The sequence below is a fragment of the Piliocolobus tephrosceles genome, chromosome 1, assembly GCF_002776525.5.
Source record: "Piliocolobus tephrosceles isolate RC106 chromosome 1, ASM277652v3, whole genome shotgun sequence".
NCBI classification, from domain to species: domain Eukaryota; kingdom Metazoa; phylum Chordata; class Mammalia; order Primates; family Cercopithecidae; genus Piliocolobus; species Piliocolobus tephrosceles.
The window spans coordinates 627,477-645,054 of NC_045434.1; the positions used below are offsets into that span (position 1 = coordinate 627,477).

The 17,578-nt window shown below is 39.5% G+C and overlaps 2 protein-coding genes across 2 annotated transcripts in view; both read right to left on the minus strand.

Moving 5' to 3' along the window:
- The window catches only part of LOC111545272 (translation initiation factor IF-2-like), a 156,276-nt gene that overhangs the window by 19,620 nt on the left and 119,078 nt on the right, over window positions 1-17,578 (minus strand). The gene's annotated exons all lie outside the window — the stretch shown is intronic.
- Window positions 291-1,253, minus strand: LOC111545186 (olfactory receptor 2T4). Its single transcript, XM_023216092.2, has one exon. The coding sequence runs from the start codon at window positions 1,251-1,253 to the stop codon at window positions 291-293; it is 963 nt and encodes a 320-aa protein (XP_023071860.2).

Genomic DNA, 17,578 nt, shown 5'->3' on the forward strand with positions numbered 1-17,578 from the left:
CTAAGTGGTATCATTATATATTTACAGAATATGAAAATCTCCTATAGAATTAGAAAGCAGTTATGAACTTCAGTAACTGTAACACCGATATAATATGAGTGAATAATGCATTTTGAAGTGAGATGGAGTGTAAATTGAAAAACTTTCTAGTACAGGGAAGCGGTTTCTGAAAGAGGTGTGAAAATGAGATCGAACACCATGGCAGTCTTGGAGTCTGGGAAAAAACACTGGTGTAACATTCTCACATCTGATGAGCAAGAGAAGGAGGAGTAAATTACTCTCAAAATGGTCTACTCCATAGTTTTTTGAAAGGCAGGTCCCACTGTTAACATTTTCTTCAGAGCCCCCATGACATCCTTATTCCTAAGACTATAGATTAAAGGGTTCAGCACTGGAGTGAGGATGGTGTAGAAGACAGATACCATCATGTCCTTCTCAGGGGTGTGGTAGGAGCTGGGGAGCATGTAGGTGTAGATGGCAGCCCCATAGAAGAGGACCACCACAGTCAGGTGGGAGGAGCAGGTGGCAAAGGCCTTTCTCCGGCCCTCTGCTGAGTTCATCCTGTGGATGGTGAGGAGGATGAGTAAATAGGAGCTTGAAATGACCGTCACAGGGATGAGGAGCATGAGGACACAGCATAGGTACATGAGGGTCTCATAGAGGGAGGTGTCCGAGCAGGAGAGTTTCAATACAGCAGGGACTTCACAGAAGAAATGATGAATCTCCCGGGATCTGCAGAACGGGAAGGTCATGGTGATGGGAGTGAGCATGAAGCCATCCACTGAGCCCAGGAACCAGCAGCCCGATGCCAGGAAGAGACACACCCTATGGGTCATGAGGACAGGGTAACGGAGAGGATGGCAGATGGCCACGTAGCGGTCATAGGCCATGGCGGCTAGAAGGAAAAATTCCGAACCTGCTAGTGTCACATAGAGGAACATCTGCATCCCACACTCGGGGGCTGAGATCTTATTCACACCCATGACCTGGTCCAGGAGCATCTTGGGCACAGTGACAGAAATGTACACCATGTCCATGAGAGACAATTGACTGATGAAAAAGTACATGGGGGTGTGGAGGTGGGAGTCAGAGTGTATCAGCAGGATCAGGACAGCATTTCCAGACAATGCCATCAGGAAAACCACAAAAATGACCACACACAGTAGAGCTGGGTGTTTGGATCGTCTGAAGAGTCCCATCAGGATGAAATCCGACCATCCAGTGTGGTTGGCCATCCAGGTGGTGTTGGCCATGAGGTTTCACCTAGGTCACCAAGGAAAGCTTGGGGTTAAAGTAATTCGACCCTTGAAACAAATTGTGTGTGTGTGTGTGTGTGTGTGTGTGTGTGTGTGTGTGTGTGTGTGTTCTAACCAAAGAAAGGTCCATGGGCCTGTAGATTTGAGGGTTATAAATTATCTGTAATTCAACAAATTTACCAGGAATTAAGAATTCACAACTGTGGATCAAAATGGTGATTTGTACTGAAGTTGCCACAGTTCTGAGTCATGAGACTTCCTGATGACAGTGTCTGTTGTAAACAAGTCCTGGAAATTGGTAGCGTCACTGCCCTATGCAGACACGAATAGTGAATTATTGAAAACAAAGGAGAAGTTGGTCCCCCTGTTTTTAGACTTTTTTAGAGAAGTCTAAAGTGAATTACATTCTCTGGTTTAAGGATCCATCTGGAATCTCAAAAACTCTCAGAGGTGTATTCTGTACAGGAATGATTTAGAAAGTGACTAAAATATCATTTGTGGAAAATCCATACCAAGCATTTGCACCCTTCTACCCACAGTATTGGACAATGCTGTGAGGCTCTTATGGCTTCGTGGAGCAAAACTCCACACATCCCCATGAGCAGGGCAGGGTCCTCCTGCACACCAGACTCCTCAGAAACCAGAGACGCATGAGGCAAGGAGCCCAGAGTCAGCGGCTGGACTGCGGGGTGGTCCTAGCTTCCCCTCCACCAGCTATTCCTCTGTTCACTGCACGTAAAAATAGACAGTAAGAAAAAGTTTGACCTCAGGGTTGATGAAGTTTAAATGCAGAAAAGCAATGAAAGTGCTTAGAATATTACCAGTTACACATGAATAAATACATACACTGTCAAAGAGTTGATATGTACACAAATTATTCTGCAGACTCTATTACTATAATTATCTTATGAGTTTCATTACTTCAGTTTGCTGATGTTGTCATCTATTCAGACATGTAAGAATTTGGATTTGATAATTTCTGCAGTCCTAGACAACTTGTATGTATACAGTTTACACTTATTTTAGATAAATTCATAGATATGCATTTATATATGTATATATATGTGCAGATTTACAAATATAAGAATACATTTTATATGCATATTTACCAATAGAAATGTATGTATTAATTTAAGATATGTTTCTTATTTTCATCTTTGTTAAGCAGAGATTTATGGAGAATCCACTTACTTTGTGACTAGCGCATACTTCTCCAAGCTTAACTCCTTAAAGCTCCTGTCATTCGAATTAAATCTCAGGCGGGCATAACTAGGTTTCAGAAATTCCCTGCCATTTACCAGGCAAGGCTTTTGTTGTTTTTGCAAATATCTGCTTTAATGCCTGCTACAGTGAATTTTTTTCATGGAAACTGAGAGGCAGAGAAGAAAATAAAACACTAAGACGTCTCTCACTTCAATTCAATTCCCTCCTCTATCGCTACTCACAGCCTGACTGTGTTAGCTAGTGCAGGAACCAAAGACAAACTAAATTTGCTTAAGCTTGAGGAGGTCACAGTCAGTCTATTCAGGAAAAACAAACATATAAACATGATTTAAAGTACAACTTCAGATTCGAATAGCTATGAACTACATCAACAAGGCTAATAGAAGCAAAACACATTTAACCTTTCTGAAGAGAATCATTGATAACTCTTACATTTTCTCTTAAGAAGATTAAAACTTTGCAAGTTTCCAATTTCTGACATATGTTAAATTTTAGTATTTATCAATAAGAAGAAAACATAGGCAACTTTTTCTGGGAAGACTTTAGCAGTGGTTATCACACGGTCATATTTCAGGAAGAATTTCCAAGTTTCAAATACATTTTACATTCTTTTAACAATTCTAATTAACTTATCAACATTTTCAAGTTTTGGGGTGCTGATGCAGTAGACAACACTGCAAACAAATTTGATGTCTTAATTTAAATACTCGTGAAACCTGGGACATACTGCATTTAAAATTAGAACATTCCCTTATAATCCTACCCTCACTGGCAAATGGAACTTAAGACCTGTGCAAAATTTATAAACAGTCTGATAAACCGTGTACCTGCTGACCTAGTGTGTATTTGTGGTCAGAGTGAAGTAAGGAGCAGCGCAGTGACTGGGACACAAGGAGACTGGGCAGCTGTTTGCTAAGTGAATGGAGGGAGCACAAGAGGGCAGTGTGGAAGGGGAGGTGGATGCTGGGCAAATCTCTGCGGCACTTTTGTAAATGGGAGTCCCTGTCATGAAGCCATGCTGAACAGCTGACCCGGGACACTAGACAGATGAGGGAACACTGTGGCGGCAACATGCAGCACAATTGGACTTTTTCTTTCTTTTATTTTTCTTGATCACATTGCTGGAGTTTCCAAACAGCACAATGCATGTTTAATGCAGGGAATAATTAATGGAGGTGGTAGAGCAATATTGAGCATGTATCTGAAGCTTACAGTATCTTAGCAATTGTTCTAAATGCCAGTTTACCACATTTAATTTTCCTCAAGATCCTATGAGGTATATAATCTTATCTCGTCATTTACAGATTTAAAAATTCAAGTTTTGGGGTATCTATCTAACATCACACAGCCAGCCTGATGCAGTAAGCCCGCCGGTCCAGCTGTGGGACCCAGAGCATGTCACTGAACCTCAGTTCTCTTGGGGACACAGTCCTGCTTCCATAGTCTAAAATTTGGGTTTTAGATAACTCACTGTCGGTTTCACCAGGGAAACATAAATATGATAGAAACATTCGTTGCTAGTGTTCTCTAACTCTAAGACATAATTTCCATTCAAAGAAAAATTAGTTATTTTTCCTCTGCAAAATTTTCATCTCACTAAAACAAATATATTCAATAACAGAGGAAGAATATATATTACTTTTTTCCATAAATACTTGGAAATCAAAAACCCGTTTACTAATATGTTGCAGTAAACAAGTGATATATAAAATGAGACTCAAAAGAAAAAGAAAACAGATTGACTTTTCTCCATAAAAATAGATGATAGAGGAAAATGAGGAAATACAGTCAAGAACTAATAGAAGTGTTTCAAAAGCAGAATAAGTCAAGAACCGCGACCACCTTTTGCTCCTGCAATACTGTCTACCCGTCTGGTGGAACTCACCGTCAGATGATGTCTTGACCCTCATTTAGATGGGCTCATGGTGTGTGGCTGGCTTACATGTGCACAGAAATAGAAGAGTGACATCATCCCCGGTTTCACTGTGTCCATTAGGGGCGTAGACAAAAGTTTTCTGTTAATAAATCCTCTCTGGGATTTTGAAGAAGAATGCAAATAAAGGAGCTAAAAAAGCTAATAGATACCTCTGTTGCCCTTTTCTGGTTTTCTTCTCTTTTTTTTTTTTTTTTTTAACGATAGAATCTTACTATGTTGCCCAGGCTGTAGTGCAGTAGTTTTTTTTACAGGTGTGATCACAGTGCACAGTGCACGAAGACCTCGAACTCCTGGCCTCAAGTGATCCCCCTCCACCTCAGTCTCCTGAATAGTTGGTTCTACAGACACACACCACTGTGCCCAGCTGTTTTGTTGTTGTTGTTGTTGTTGTTACTTAATCTTCTTTTATTGTCAAACTGAAAATCTCAACAAATATTAACAGTAATCTCAAATTTAGCCATTACTAATGAATTTTTACCTGTGATGTATGAGTTAGTTGTATATGGCCTTTTATGTTTGACACAATATTTTTATGTGTATGTGTCTCCTCCTTTAAACTTCAAGAAATTTTTGTAAAATATTGCTATTTGTGTTCCAATCTTTCACAAATATAGGCTTTGAAACTCAGAGTTCAACTGATGTGTTAAAGACATTATCACTCATCAGTAATGAGCTCCATACTAAAATTGCCGTCACAGTGTTCCCTCATCTGTCTGGCGTCCCAGACGTGTGAAAACACATCTTCATTGCTATCACTCTTCATTAGCTTGTTATGTTCTTTCTTCTGTCACTCACCTGCAAGCTACGTCACTTCAGTGATGCATTTAATTTTAAAGTTTGTTTTTATTTTAAATATTGACATGACTAGAAAATCGAAAATCACAGGCTGGTACAAATAAAATTTAAAAATCAACCGTAATGTAATAGTCCAGATAGAAACAAAACTTTAAAATTCATATCTTGACTTCAAACTATAAATATTTATGAAGTGTACCGCATGTAGCAGACAGTTGGAATAAAATGGGGAACTAGGTGGAAGCAACTCCACCCTCTTGGATCTTGCAGACAAGTATTTCTGAAGGGTTTTCTGTGCGCGTGTTCTAGAATGATGTTGATCATGTTACCATGTCATGGAGGTCTTTTCATGAAAACCTTTGTCCAGATGGTGTCTATCTTCTGTCTATTGGGCCCACGCTTTAGGGCTGGTGCCTCCGCTGACTTCTAGGGCTTCAGCCTGCAGAGAGCTAGTCCTGACTCCTGTGCTATCTGGTTTTCTGTAAGGCTATGAGAGTGCAGGCCCTGGCGGGGGGCGCTGGAGAGCAGGAGAAAGAAGGCAATTGTGTCTTATTTCCTGCTTCTGGTGATAATCTGTGGTGGCAGCAGCAGCAACTGCAGGCAGCAGGGGTCATGAGGGAGTTGTGGGCTTACAGTCAGTTTCAGCCACATTTGTGGGGATGCAAGCATCTGAGCTGCCGCATATCAGCCTGGGAAGGTCACACAAGCAGCCCTGGGCGTGCAGTCCCCACCACCTCAGCACTGAGGAGCATATGCGGCACCACTGGTGACAACTCCTGGTCCTTGGGTGATAACGCTTGGCTCCTTGCTGCATCAGCCTTCCCTCCAGCCCTTTTTGCCACCCTGTAACCACTTTTGTGCATTAAATCTATTCTATTTAAAATGGGTTAAGCGTCTGTATGTGACTAGACATTGATAGCCTATCAAATTCATTATACCACAATTATAATCCTCATAGTGATTTTTTAAGTTGTGTTCAAATTTCTAGGCGATAATTAGTTTGACATTTTTAATAGCTTATTTACAAAGGATTCTCTTTTTATTGTATATATTTAAGATATACCACATATTTTCATATACATAGTGAAATTTTTACTACTTATTACTACAGTCAAGAAAATAAACATGTCCATCTTTATTTTGTGTGTGTGTGTGTGTGTCTACATGTGCTAAGAGCACCTGAAACCTACTCTCTTGGCTACTTCCCAGTATACAATACAATATTAGTAGCGATAGTCATCATGCTATACGTTAGATCTCTAGACTTATTTATCCTACATAACTGCAGCTTTTAACTCTTTGACCAACATTTCCGTACTCTCCCCGACCACCTTTCCCAGACAGCACTCTCTACGTGTGTTTTTTGCTAAAGTGATTTGCAAGAAGATATAAAGTTTTTCAAGTTTCTTAATATCCAACAACCAAACTCCCTGTCCAAAAATGTTTTCAACTTGTGTTACATCACCAGCATTAAACTTTACATGTAGCAGAACTGAATTCTATGCACTTTTCCATCTTAGTCAATTTGATAGGTACATTATTGTTTAATTTGCCTTTTTGATTACTAATGTTTATATGACTTTTGATGTGTTTATTTAACTGTTGTTTTGTGAAATATGTTAAATCTCATGCACGTTTTTCTATTTCCACATGTATATGTGCATATATATATATTTCATGTGTGTATATTAAGGATTTTTTTCTATTTAATTAAATTTTTTTTTTTTTTTTTGGACGGAGTCTCACTCTGTCGCCCAGGCTAGAGTGCAGTGGCCGGATCTCAGCTCACTGCAAGCTCTGCCTCCCGGGTTTACACCATTCTCCTGCCTCAGTCATTAAATTTTATTTTAAGTTCTGGAATATACGTGCAGGACGTGCAGGTTTGTTGCATAGGTAAAAGTGTGCCATGGTGGTTTGCTGCACCTATCAACCCATCATCTATGTATCAAGTCCCTCATGCATTAGCTATTTATCCTGATTCTGTTGCTCCCCACAACCCTCTGAGGTGCCCCAGTGTGTGTTGTTCCCCTCCCTGTGTGCATGTGTTCTCATTGTTCAGCTCCCACTTATAAGTGAGAATATGTGGTGTTTGGTTTTCTGTTCCTGCAATAGTTTGCTGAGGATAATGGCTTTCAGCTCCATCCATGTCGCTGCAAAGGACATGATATTCCATTGTATGGCTGCATAGTAATCCATGTTGTATATGTACCATGTTTTCTTTATCTAATCTATCATAGATGAGCATCTGTATTGATTCCATGTCTTTGCTATTGTGAGTAGTGCTGCAATGAATATATGCTTGCATGTATCTTTGTAATAGAGTGATTTATATTCCTTTGGGTATCTACCCAGTAATAGGATTGATGGGTCAAATGGTACTTCTGGTTCTAGGTCTTTGAGAAATCACCACATTGTTGTCCACGATAGTTGAACTAATTTACATTCCCACCAACAGTGTAAAAGTGTTCCTATTTCAAGTCTGGGCACGGTGGTTCATGTCTGTAATCCCAGCACTTTGGGAGGCTGAAGTGGGTGGATCACAAGATCAGGAGATCGAGACCATCCTGGCTAACATGGTGAAACCCCGTCTCTACTCAAAATACAAAAATTTAGCCAGGCATGGTGGTGTGTGCCCACAGTCCCAGCTACTTGGGAGGCTGAGGCAGGAGAATGGTGTGAACCTGGGAGGCGGAGCTTGCAGTGAGACGAGATTGTGCCCACTGCACTCCAGCCTGGGTGACAGAGCAATACTCTGTCTCAAAAAAAAAAAAAAAAAGTGTTCCTATTTCTCCACAGCCTCACCAGCATCTGTTGTTTCTTTACTTTTTAATAATCACCATTCTGACTAGCATGAGATAGTATCTCATTGTGGTTTTGATTTGCATTTCTCTAATGATTAGCGATGTTGAGCTTTTTTTCATGTTTGTTGGCTACATAGATGTCTTCTTTTGAAAAGTGTCTTTTCAGGTCCTTTGCCCACTTTTGAATGGGGTCGTTTTTTTCTTGTAAACTTGTTTAAGTTCCTCGTAGATTCTGGATATTAGACCTTGTCAGATGAATAGATTGCAAAAATTTTCTCCCATTCTGTAGGTTGTCTGTTCACAATGATGATAGTTTCTTTTGCTGTGCAGAGGCTCTTTAGTTTAATTACATCCCATTGTCAATTTTTGGTTTTGTTGCAATTGCTTTTGCTGTTTTTGTCATAGAATCTTTTCCTGTGCCTATGTCCTGAATGATATTGCCTAGATTTTCTTTCATGGTGTTTATAGTTTTGGGTTTTACATTTACATTTTTGCATAAGGTGTAAGGAAGCTGTCCAGTTTCAATTTTCTGCATATGGCTAACCAGTTTTCCCAACACCATTTATAAAATAGGAAATCCTTTTTCCATTGCTTGTTTTTGTTGGGTTTGTTGAAGATCAGATGGTTGTAGATGTGTGGGCTTTTTTCTGAGATCTCTATTCTGTTCCATTGGTCTCTGTGACTGTTTTTGTACCAGTACCATGCTGTTTTGGTTACTGTAGCCATGTCATATAGTTTCAAGTCAGGTAGTGTGACACCTCCAGCCTTTTTCCTTTTGTTTAGGATTGTCTTGGCTATACGGGCCCTTTTTTGGTACCATATGAATTTTAAAATAGTTTTTTGTAATGCTATGAAGAACGTCAATGGCAGTTTAATGGTAATAGCATTGAATCTATAAATTGCTTTGGGCAGTATGGCCATTTTCACAATATTGGTTCTTCTTATCCATGAGCATAAAATGTTTTTCCATTTGTGTCTTCTCTTATTTCCTTTAGCAGCGGTTTGTACTTCTCCTTGAAGAGGTCTTCACATCCTTTCTTAGCTGTATTCCTAGGTAGTTTATTCTCTTTGTAGCAATTGTGAATGGGAGTTAATTCATGATTTGGCTCTCTTCTTGTTTTTCGTTTTTTGTTTTTTCTTGAGATGGAGTCTCTCTCTGTCACCCAGACTGGAGTGTTGGCTCACTGCAAGCTCCACCTCCCAGGTTCACACCATTCTCTTGCCTCAGACTCCCAAGTAGCTGGGACTACAGGGGCTCTCTGCTTATCTATTGTTGGTGTAGAAGAATGCTTGTGATTTTTGCATGTTGATTTTGTATCCTGAGACTTTGCTGAAGTTGCTTATCAGCTTAAGGAGCTTTTGAGATATAATGATGGGGTTTTCTAGATATAGGATTATGCTATCTGCAGCAGAGACAATTTGACTTCCTCTCTTCCTATTTGAATACCCTTTATTTCTTTATCCTGCCTGATTCTTCTGGCCAGAACTTCTTATACTATGTTGAATAGGAGTGGTGAGAGAGGGCAACTTTTTCTTGTGCTGGTTCTCAAGGGGAATGCTTCCAGCTTTTGTCCATTCAGTATGATATTGGCTGTGGATTTGTCACAAATGGCTCTTACTGAAATATGTTCCATCAATACCTAGTTCACTGAGAGTTTTTAACATGAAAGGATGTGAAATTTTATTAAAGGTTTTTTTCTGTATCTATTGAGATAATCATGTGGTTTCTGTCTTTTGTATTGTTTATGTGATGAATTACATTTACTGATTTGCCTATGTTGAATAAGCCTTGCCTCCCAGGGATGAACCTGACTCGATTGTGGTAGATAAGCTTTTCATTGTATTGCTAAATTCAGTTTGTCAATATTTTATTGAGGACTTTTGCATTGATGTTCATCAGGGACATTGGCCTGAGGTTTTTGTTGTTGTTCTTGTATCTCTGCCAGGTTTTGGTATCAGGATGATGCTGGCCTCATAAAATGAGTTAGGGAGAAGTCTCTCCTTTTCGATTGTTTGGGATAGTCTCAGAATAAATGGTGCCAGCTCCTCTTTGTGCATCTGGTAGAATTCAGTTGTAAATCCATCTCGTCCTGAAATTTTTTTGGTTGGTAAGCTATTACTGCCTCAATTTCAGAACTTGTTATTGATCTATTCAGGGATTCAACTTCTTCCTGGTTTAGTCCTGGAAGGGTGTTTGTATCCAGGAATTTATACATTTTTTTCTAGATATTCTAGTTTATTTGCATAGAGGTATTTATAGTATTCTCTGATGATTGTTTTTATTTCTATGGGGTCAGTGGTAATATCCCTTATCATTTTTTATTGCGTCTATTTGATTCTTCTCTCTTTTTGTCTTTATTAGTATAGCTAGTTGTCTCTCTATTTTATTAACTTTTTCAAAAAAACAAGCCTCTGGATTCATTGAATTGTTGAAGGTTTTTCACATCTCTATCTCCTTCAGTTCCACTCTGATCTTGGTTATTTCTTGCCTTCTGCAAGATTTTCAGTTTGTTTGCTCTTGGTTCCTTAGTTCTCCAATTGTGATGTTAAGGTGTTGATTTGAGATCTTTCTAGCTTTTTGATGTGGGCATTTAGTGCCATAAATTTATTTCTTAAGACTGCTTCAGCTGTGTCCCAGAGATTCTGGTACATTGTCTCTTTGTTCTCATTGGTTTCGAAGAAACTTCCTGATTTCTGCCTTAATTTTATTATTTACCCAGGAGTCATACAGGAACAGGTTGTTCAAGTTTCATGTAGTTGTGCGGTTTTGAGTAAGTTTCTTAATCTTTAGGACTAATTTGATTACAATGTGATGTGAAAGACTTAGGACTAATTTGATTACAATGTGATGTGAAAGACTATTTGTTATTATTTCAGTACTTTTGCTTTTGCTGAGGAGTGTTTTAATTCCAATTATGTAATCAATTTTAGAGTAAGTTCCATGTGGCATCTAGAATAATGTATATTCCGTTGTTGTGGGGTGGAGAATCCTGTAAATATGTATCAGATCTACTTGATCAAGGTAGTTCAAGTCCTGAATATCCTTTTACATTTTCTGTCTTCATAATCTGTCTAATATAGACAGTGGGGTGTTAAAGTCTCCCAATATTATTGTGTCAGAGTCTAAGTCTTTTTGTAGGTCTCCAAGAACTTGTTTTATAAATCTGGGTGCTTCTGTATTGAGTGCATATACATTTAGGATATTTAGCTCTTCTTGTTGAATTAATCCTTTACCATTATGTGAGGCCCTTCTTTGTCCTTTATGATATTTTTGGTTTAAAATCTGTTTTGTCAGAAACTAGGATTGCAACCCCTGCTTTTTCTGGTTTTACTTGCTTAGCAAATTTTCCTCCATCCCTTTATTTTGAGCCTATGTGTGTCTTTGCACATGAGATGGGCCTCTTGAATACAGCACACCAATGGGTCTTGATTTCATTCAGCTTGCCATTCTGTGTCTTTTAATTGCAGCATTTAGTCCATTTACATTTAGGGTTAATATTGTGTGAATTTGATCCTGTCATCATGATGTTAGCTTGCCATTTTGCAGGCTTGTTTTTCCTTTCCATATTTAGTGCTTTCTTCATGAGCTCTTGCAAGGCAGGCCTAGTGGTGACAAATTCCCTCAGCATTTGCTTGTCTGAAAAGGATTTTATTTCTCCCTCACTTATGAAGCTTGGTTTGGTCAGATATAAAATTCCAGGTTGGAAATTCTTTTCTTTAAGAATGTTGAATACTGACCCCCAATCTCTTCTGGGTTATAGAGTTTCCACTGAGAGGTGTGCTCTTGTTCTGATGGGCTTCCCTTTATAGGTGACCTGGACTTTCTCTCTGGCTGCCCTTAACATTTTCTCCTTCATGTCAACCTTAAAGAATCTGATGATTATGTTCCCAGGGTTGATCTTCTCATGAAATATCTTACTGGGGTTCTCTGAATTTCCTGAATTTCAATCTTGGCCTCTCTTGATAGTTTGGGAAAGTTCTCCTGGTTGATATCCTGAGGTATGTTTTCCAGCTTGGTTTCATTCTCCCTGTCTCTTTCAGGTACACCAATCAGTTAAAAGTTCAGTCTTTTTACATAATTGCATAATTCTTTGAGGTTTTGTTCTTCTTTCCTCCAATCTGTCATTGATGGGCATTTAGGTTGATTCCATGTCTTTGCTATTGTGAATCATGCTGTAATGAACATTCATGTGCATGTGCCTTGAGGTGTCTTGGGATCCAAGGCCCTGGTGGCCTGGGCTCATGAGGGGGATCTCCTGAACCATGGGTTGCACAGATCCATGGAAAAAGCTGGTTTCCCAGGCAGGGTAGCATGATCACTCACCGCCTCCCTTGGTTAGGAGTGGGAGCTCCCCTTGTCCCATGTGGTTCCTGGGTGGGCTGTCACACCACCATACTTTTCCTTGCTCTCCATGAGTCATAACAACTCCCTAGTCAGGCCCAGTGACGCAACATGGATACCTTGGTTGCCAGTGCAGGATTCACTCACCATTTCACTTCTTCTATGTGGGAGATTCTGCCCACAGCTGTTTCTAGTCAGCCATCTTGTCCCTATGTTGAGATTAGTTACCATTTGCACACAGCGTATACTACAGGTTTTTTTTTTTTTTTTTTTTTTTTTTTTTTTTGGTATTTGTGTGCCTTTGGTATTTGTAAAACATTTTGTTTAATACATTAGTGCTAATGATTCAGTTTAGTGCTTTTGGGATTAGAAAGTCCTCACGTATTTTGGGGTCATTTATCTTTACATTTTTCAGTAAATGAGCTTGAGGATTTTTTTGGTATATTTAACTTTTAATACAATAGTAATTTATTTGGGATGTGATATGCAGTGGACTTCTAAAAATATTGTTTTCAAGTAGAGCATAACTTCAAATGTTAAATGCATCTTTCTTTCATTCATGCATTCAAAAATATTTATTCAATATTGGTTATGTGACAGCCATTATTCTATGCTTGTTATGGTAAATCAAAGACTCCACCTTCATCCAGGTTATATTCTAGAGATAACTAAAAGCAGTAAACTAATAAACACATAAGATAAAATCAGGTATCAATAACTATAGTGAATAAAAATAAAAGCAGGGTGAGGGGATAGAAAATCATAAGGAAATCCATTCTGTACTGGCTGGTTAGATGAACTTGATTTAGAGGGTAAAATTCTATCATACACATGAATGAAAAAGGGGTTAGACACTAAACATCTAGGCAGAGATTTTTTATTTAACTTCCTTTTAGGTTCGGGGGTACATGTGAAGGTTTTTACATAGGTAAACTCATGTCATGGGGGTTTTTCATAGAGATCATTTCATCACCCAGGTATTAAGCCCAACACCCAATAGTTATGTTTTCTGCTCCTCTAACTTCTCCCACCCTCCATCCCCATGTAGACCTTAGCATCTGTTGTTGCCCTCAAAGTGTCCATGTGTTCTCATCACTTAACTCCCACTTATAAGTGAGAACACGAGGTATCTGGTTTTCTGTTCCTGCATTAGTTTGCTAAGGATCATAGCCTCAGCTCCATTCATGTTCCCTCAAAGGACATGCTTTCCTTCTTTATATGGCTGCATAGTATTTCATGGTGTATATGTACCACATTTTCTTTATCCATTCTGTCACTGATAGGTATTTAGGTTGATTCCATGTCTTTGCTATTGTGAATCATGCTGAAATGAACATTCATGTGCATGTGTCTTGAGGTGTTTTAAGCAGAGGGAAGAGGAAAGGTAAAGGCTCTGAGCCTGTCACTCACTTGCCATGTTTAGCCAACAACAAGAAGATCCATGGCCCCTGGTGGTGGTGAGAAATTCAGAGAAACATAGAAAATAAGGATAGAAATAAAGTCAAGGGGTAGATCCTATAGGATCATTAGAGACCACTGAAAGACCAGGAATAATCAGGGTGTGTTTAAGGAAAGCAATAGAAACGTACTCATATGACACTCACAAGAGTGATTGTGCACTTAGAACAAGAAAGAAAGTCTCTACTAATTTTTGGTTGGTCCCTGTCTTCTAAAATAACTTTAGAAATGTTACCAGGCATGCTTATATAGACTTTTGTCCTCACTGCAGCCTGACTTCCTCTCTCCACCCCCACATGCTATAGCTCTCTGCAACTTCCAGCACTCACAGATCCTCCCTTTTCACCCTTCCATCCTCTGGTAGCCATCATTCTACTCTCTACTTTTATGAGTTCTACTTTATTAGACTCCACATGTAAGTGAGATCAAAGGACAGTTTCTTCAATAAATGGTGTAGACCTTGTCACTGGTCCTGGGGTGCATTCTGGTTGTCTTGGAGTCTCTGTGCAGGTAGGTGATGACCCACTGGTCCAGAAGAATGGTGTGCTCAATCCAGTTTTCCTCAAGGGCTCCTATTCCTTTATTAGATATAAGATAAATGGCATAGGTGGGAAGTCTACATGCAGGAGAATGAAACTGTACTCTCATCTCTCACCATATACACAATTCAACATAAGGGATTAAAGACTTGAACAGAAGACCTGAAGATATGTAATCAACGTAACTGTCCACTAGTGGGTGAATGGATAAAGACAAGGTGGTAGATATACAAAATGGAATACTATTCAGCAATGGAAAAGAATGGAATTCTGTCATTTGTGACAACCAGGTTGAACCTGGGGGACATTATGCTAAGTGAAACAAATCAGACACAGAAAAAAAAATAGCACATGATCTCACTCATGTGGAATCTAAAGATGTTTATCTCACAGAACTAGAGAGTAGAATAGTGATTACCAGAGGTTGGGGAGGGAAGAGGGCGTGGTGAGAGGTTGGTCAGTGGGTACAAAGTTACAGTTAGGTAGGAGGAAAAAGGTCTAGAGTTCTGTTGCACAGTAGGGTGATTATAGTTAACAATAATGTAGTGTACACGTCAAAATAGCTAGAAAACAAGATTTTGAATGTTTCCACCATAAAGAAATTATAAATATTTGAGGTGATGGATTTGCTAATTACCCAGATTTGATAATTACAAATGTACATTATTTTACATTATGATACATGTATAAATGTATTGAGACATCACACTCTAATATCTGGATTATGGGCCAATGAAAAATTAAATAAAACTTTAAAGAAAGTAGAATACTATTATGACCCATTAAAGTACCTTTTTCATACATGTTCCTTCTAATTTGAAATAATTTTTATCTACTCATTAAATTAATTCCATAAACATTGAGAAAAAGTATCTGTTATGGTTGAGGAGATTTAATTATTTTCTCATCTGCTGGGAAACAGATTAAGAGGGATCTTGGCCAAGCACAGTGGCTCACATCTGTAATCCCAGCACTTTGGGAGGCCGAGGCGGGCAGATCACGAGGTCAGGAGTTCCAGACCAGCCTGGCCAACAAGGTGAAACTCCATCTCTACTGAAAATGCAAAAATTAGCTGAGTGTAGTGGCATGTGCCTGTAATCCCACCTACTCGGGAGGCTGAGGCAGAAGAATAATTTGAACCTGGGAGGCGGAGGTTGCAATGAGACAAGATTGTGACACTGCACTCCAGCCTGGGTGACAGAGTGAGACTCTGTCTTCCAAAAAAAAAAAAAAAAAAAAAAAAAATCCCAATAGCTACCAAGACCACAAGACCATCTTTGTCTCAAGGATTTTTCCTTTTCTCCCCTCAGCGGCATCAGCCACCTATAACACTCTGATGGTGTAAGGAAAGTGGCATCCGGGAAACTGATGAACTTCAAGGACTGGGAAAGTCAACTGGAGTGCATCCAGGAATCCTGTCTCTAGCTGTCGAGACACTTGCCACGAGAACCAAGGAAAGACCTAGAGTTGTTCTTTTAAAAAATCACGCAGAGAAGTAATACCTTTTCTTAACATGGAAAAATAATGCCGTTTCTTAACACAAAAATGTTCTTAATGAGTTTTGTAGTCGTGAATACACTCTTTATCTCTGCTAAAACTAACCTTTTCACTGAATGGGCAGAAATGATGGCTTCCCTCCAAAACAGAACAGACTGTTGGGTCTGTGGGGAATTGCCCCTTTCTTCCACCACAGTCTTGCCATGACACATCCAAGCCACCAACCTAAGTGCTTGGAGTCATTTTTATACTTGCTATGGAGCATTTCACCCATTTCCCTCTCATGACCATAGCCCATCTCACCGTAAACCTCATGAACACATTGCTGTTGTACGCTCAATATGGGGATATAGCACTGACTTTCTCAGAAATTCCTAGGTCCCAAAACATAATGTTCCAGCAAATTCCTACTGCAAGTCTAGGAATTCGAGAATATCTCTAACTCCAAGTGGGCAGATTCCATTTCAGTGTCCCCTAACTGTGCCCCTCTTCAACAGAAGATAGACAGATTTACTACATTGCTGACTTACCATGGAAATGGAATGAAATTTGACATTGGGCAGTTGTAGTTGAGCAGCTTTGCTTCAAAATGCATTTTTAAACCTTTTTTTCCTCTAAACTCAGAATATAGCCTTGATATACATTTTTAAACTCTTTATTTTTCTCCCTTTCCCACAGGCCCTCCTTTGTACTGCACACGCTTATCTAATTATGCACTTGTTTAGAAATTCTAGGGGCTAATTTTGAAACAAACCAGGCATACAGAACTATCTGCAAAATCCTCCTTCTTAGAGGGAGTCACAAACAATTAGTCCACCACCACTGGGCCAAAGTCAAGATGACGCTAACCAAATCTCTGGATGGGTGATGACTCAAGATAACCGTCAGAATAAGACACACAGACTGTGCACCCTGCAACATTCTTGCATGTTTCTCATATCAAGTTTCCCTTAAGCCCCCTCCCCCAACCCAAACGTTGAGATGGGTTTTTAGAGACTGGAGTTTGGCCATTCTCTTCAACTGCTTGCCTTTGAAAAATAAAGCTGCTTTCTTTTCACCAAACCCTGTTTCTCATGTCCTGGCCTCCAAGTGGTGAGCAGTCAAACTTGAGGCTGTTGTGAGGGCAATGGCGATTCTATCACCTTAAATATTGTCTTTTCTTTATGCTAGTAAGATTCCAACTATTATCCTCCACCTATTTTGAAGTGTACAATAGATTAATGTTAACCATGGGCACCATACTGATCTATCAAGCATTAGGTCTTATTTCTTCTAACTGTATATTAGTACCCAGTAATCAATGTCTCTTTACACTCCCCCTGCCCTACATTTACTGGCCACCAATCTACTCTCTATCTTCATGAAATCCATCTTTTATAAAGCTTCCACTTACAAGAGAAAAAATGTGATATTTGCCTTTTTGTGCTTGTCTTATTTCACTTCACATAATGACCTCCAGTTCCATCCATGTTAGAGTGGAGCTGGTGGTACTGGCATGGCTAAAAGAGTGGCTATTTGCTTTCTGAATTTATTAGCAAATTCTTCTTCCTCCTTGGGCAAGCCCCGGGGTATGGTCTGAGGCTGGGCCTGGAGGCTTGCTATATAGGGGTTCGAGCCAGGCAGAATTTCCCACCTCTTCTAGGGGTAACCAGCTCATATTTGCAGGTGGACTATGCTGCTTGCTAGTACCTTTCTGAGGAAGCACCCCTGCTGGTAGGTACACTGAGGTT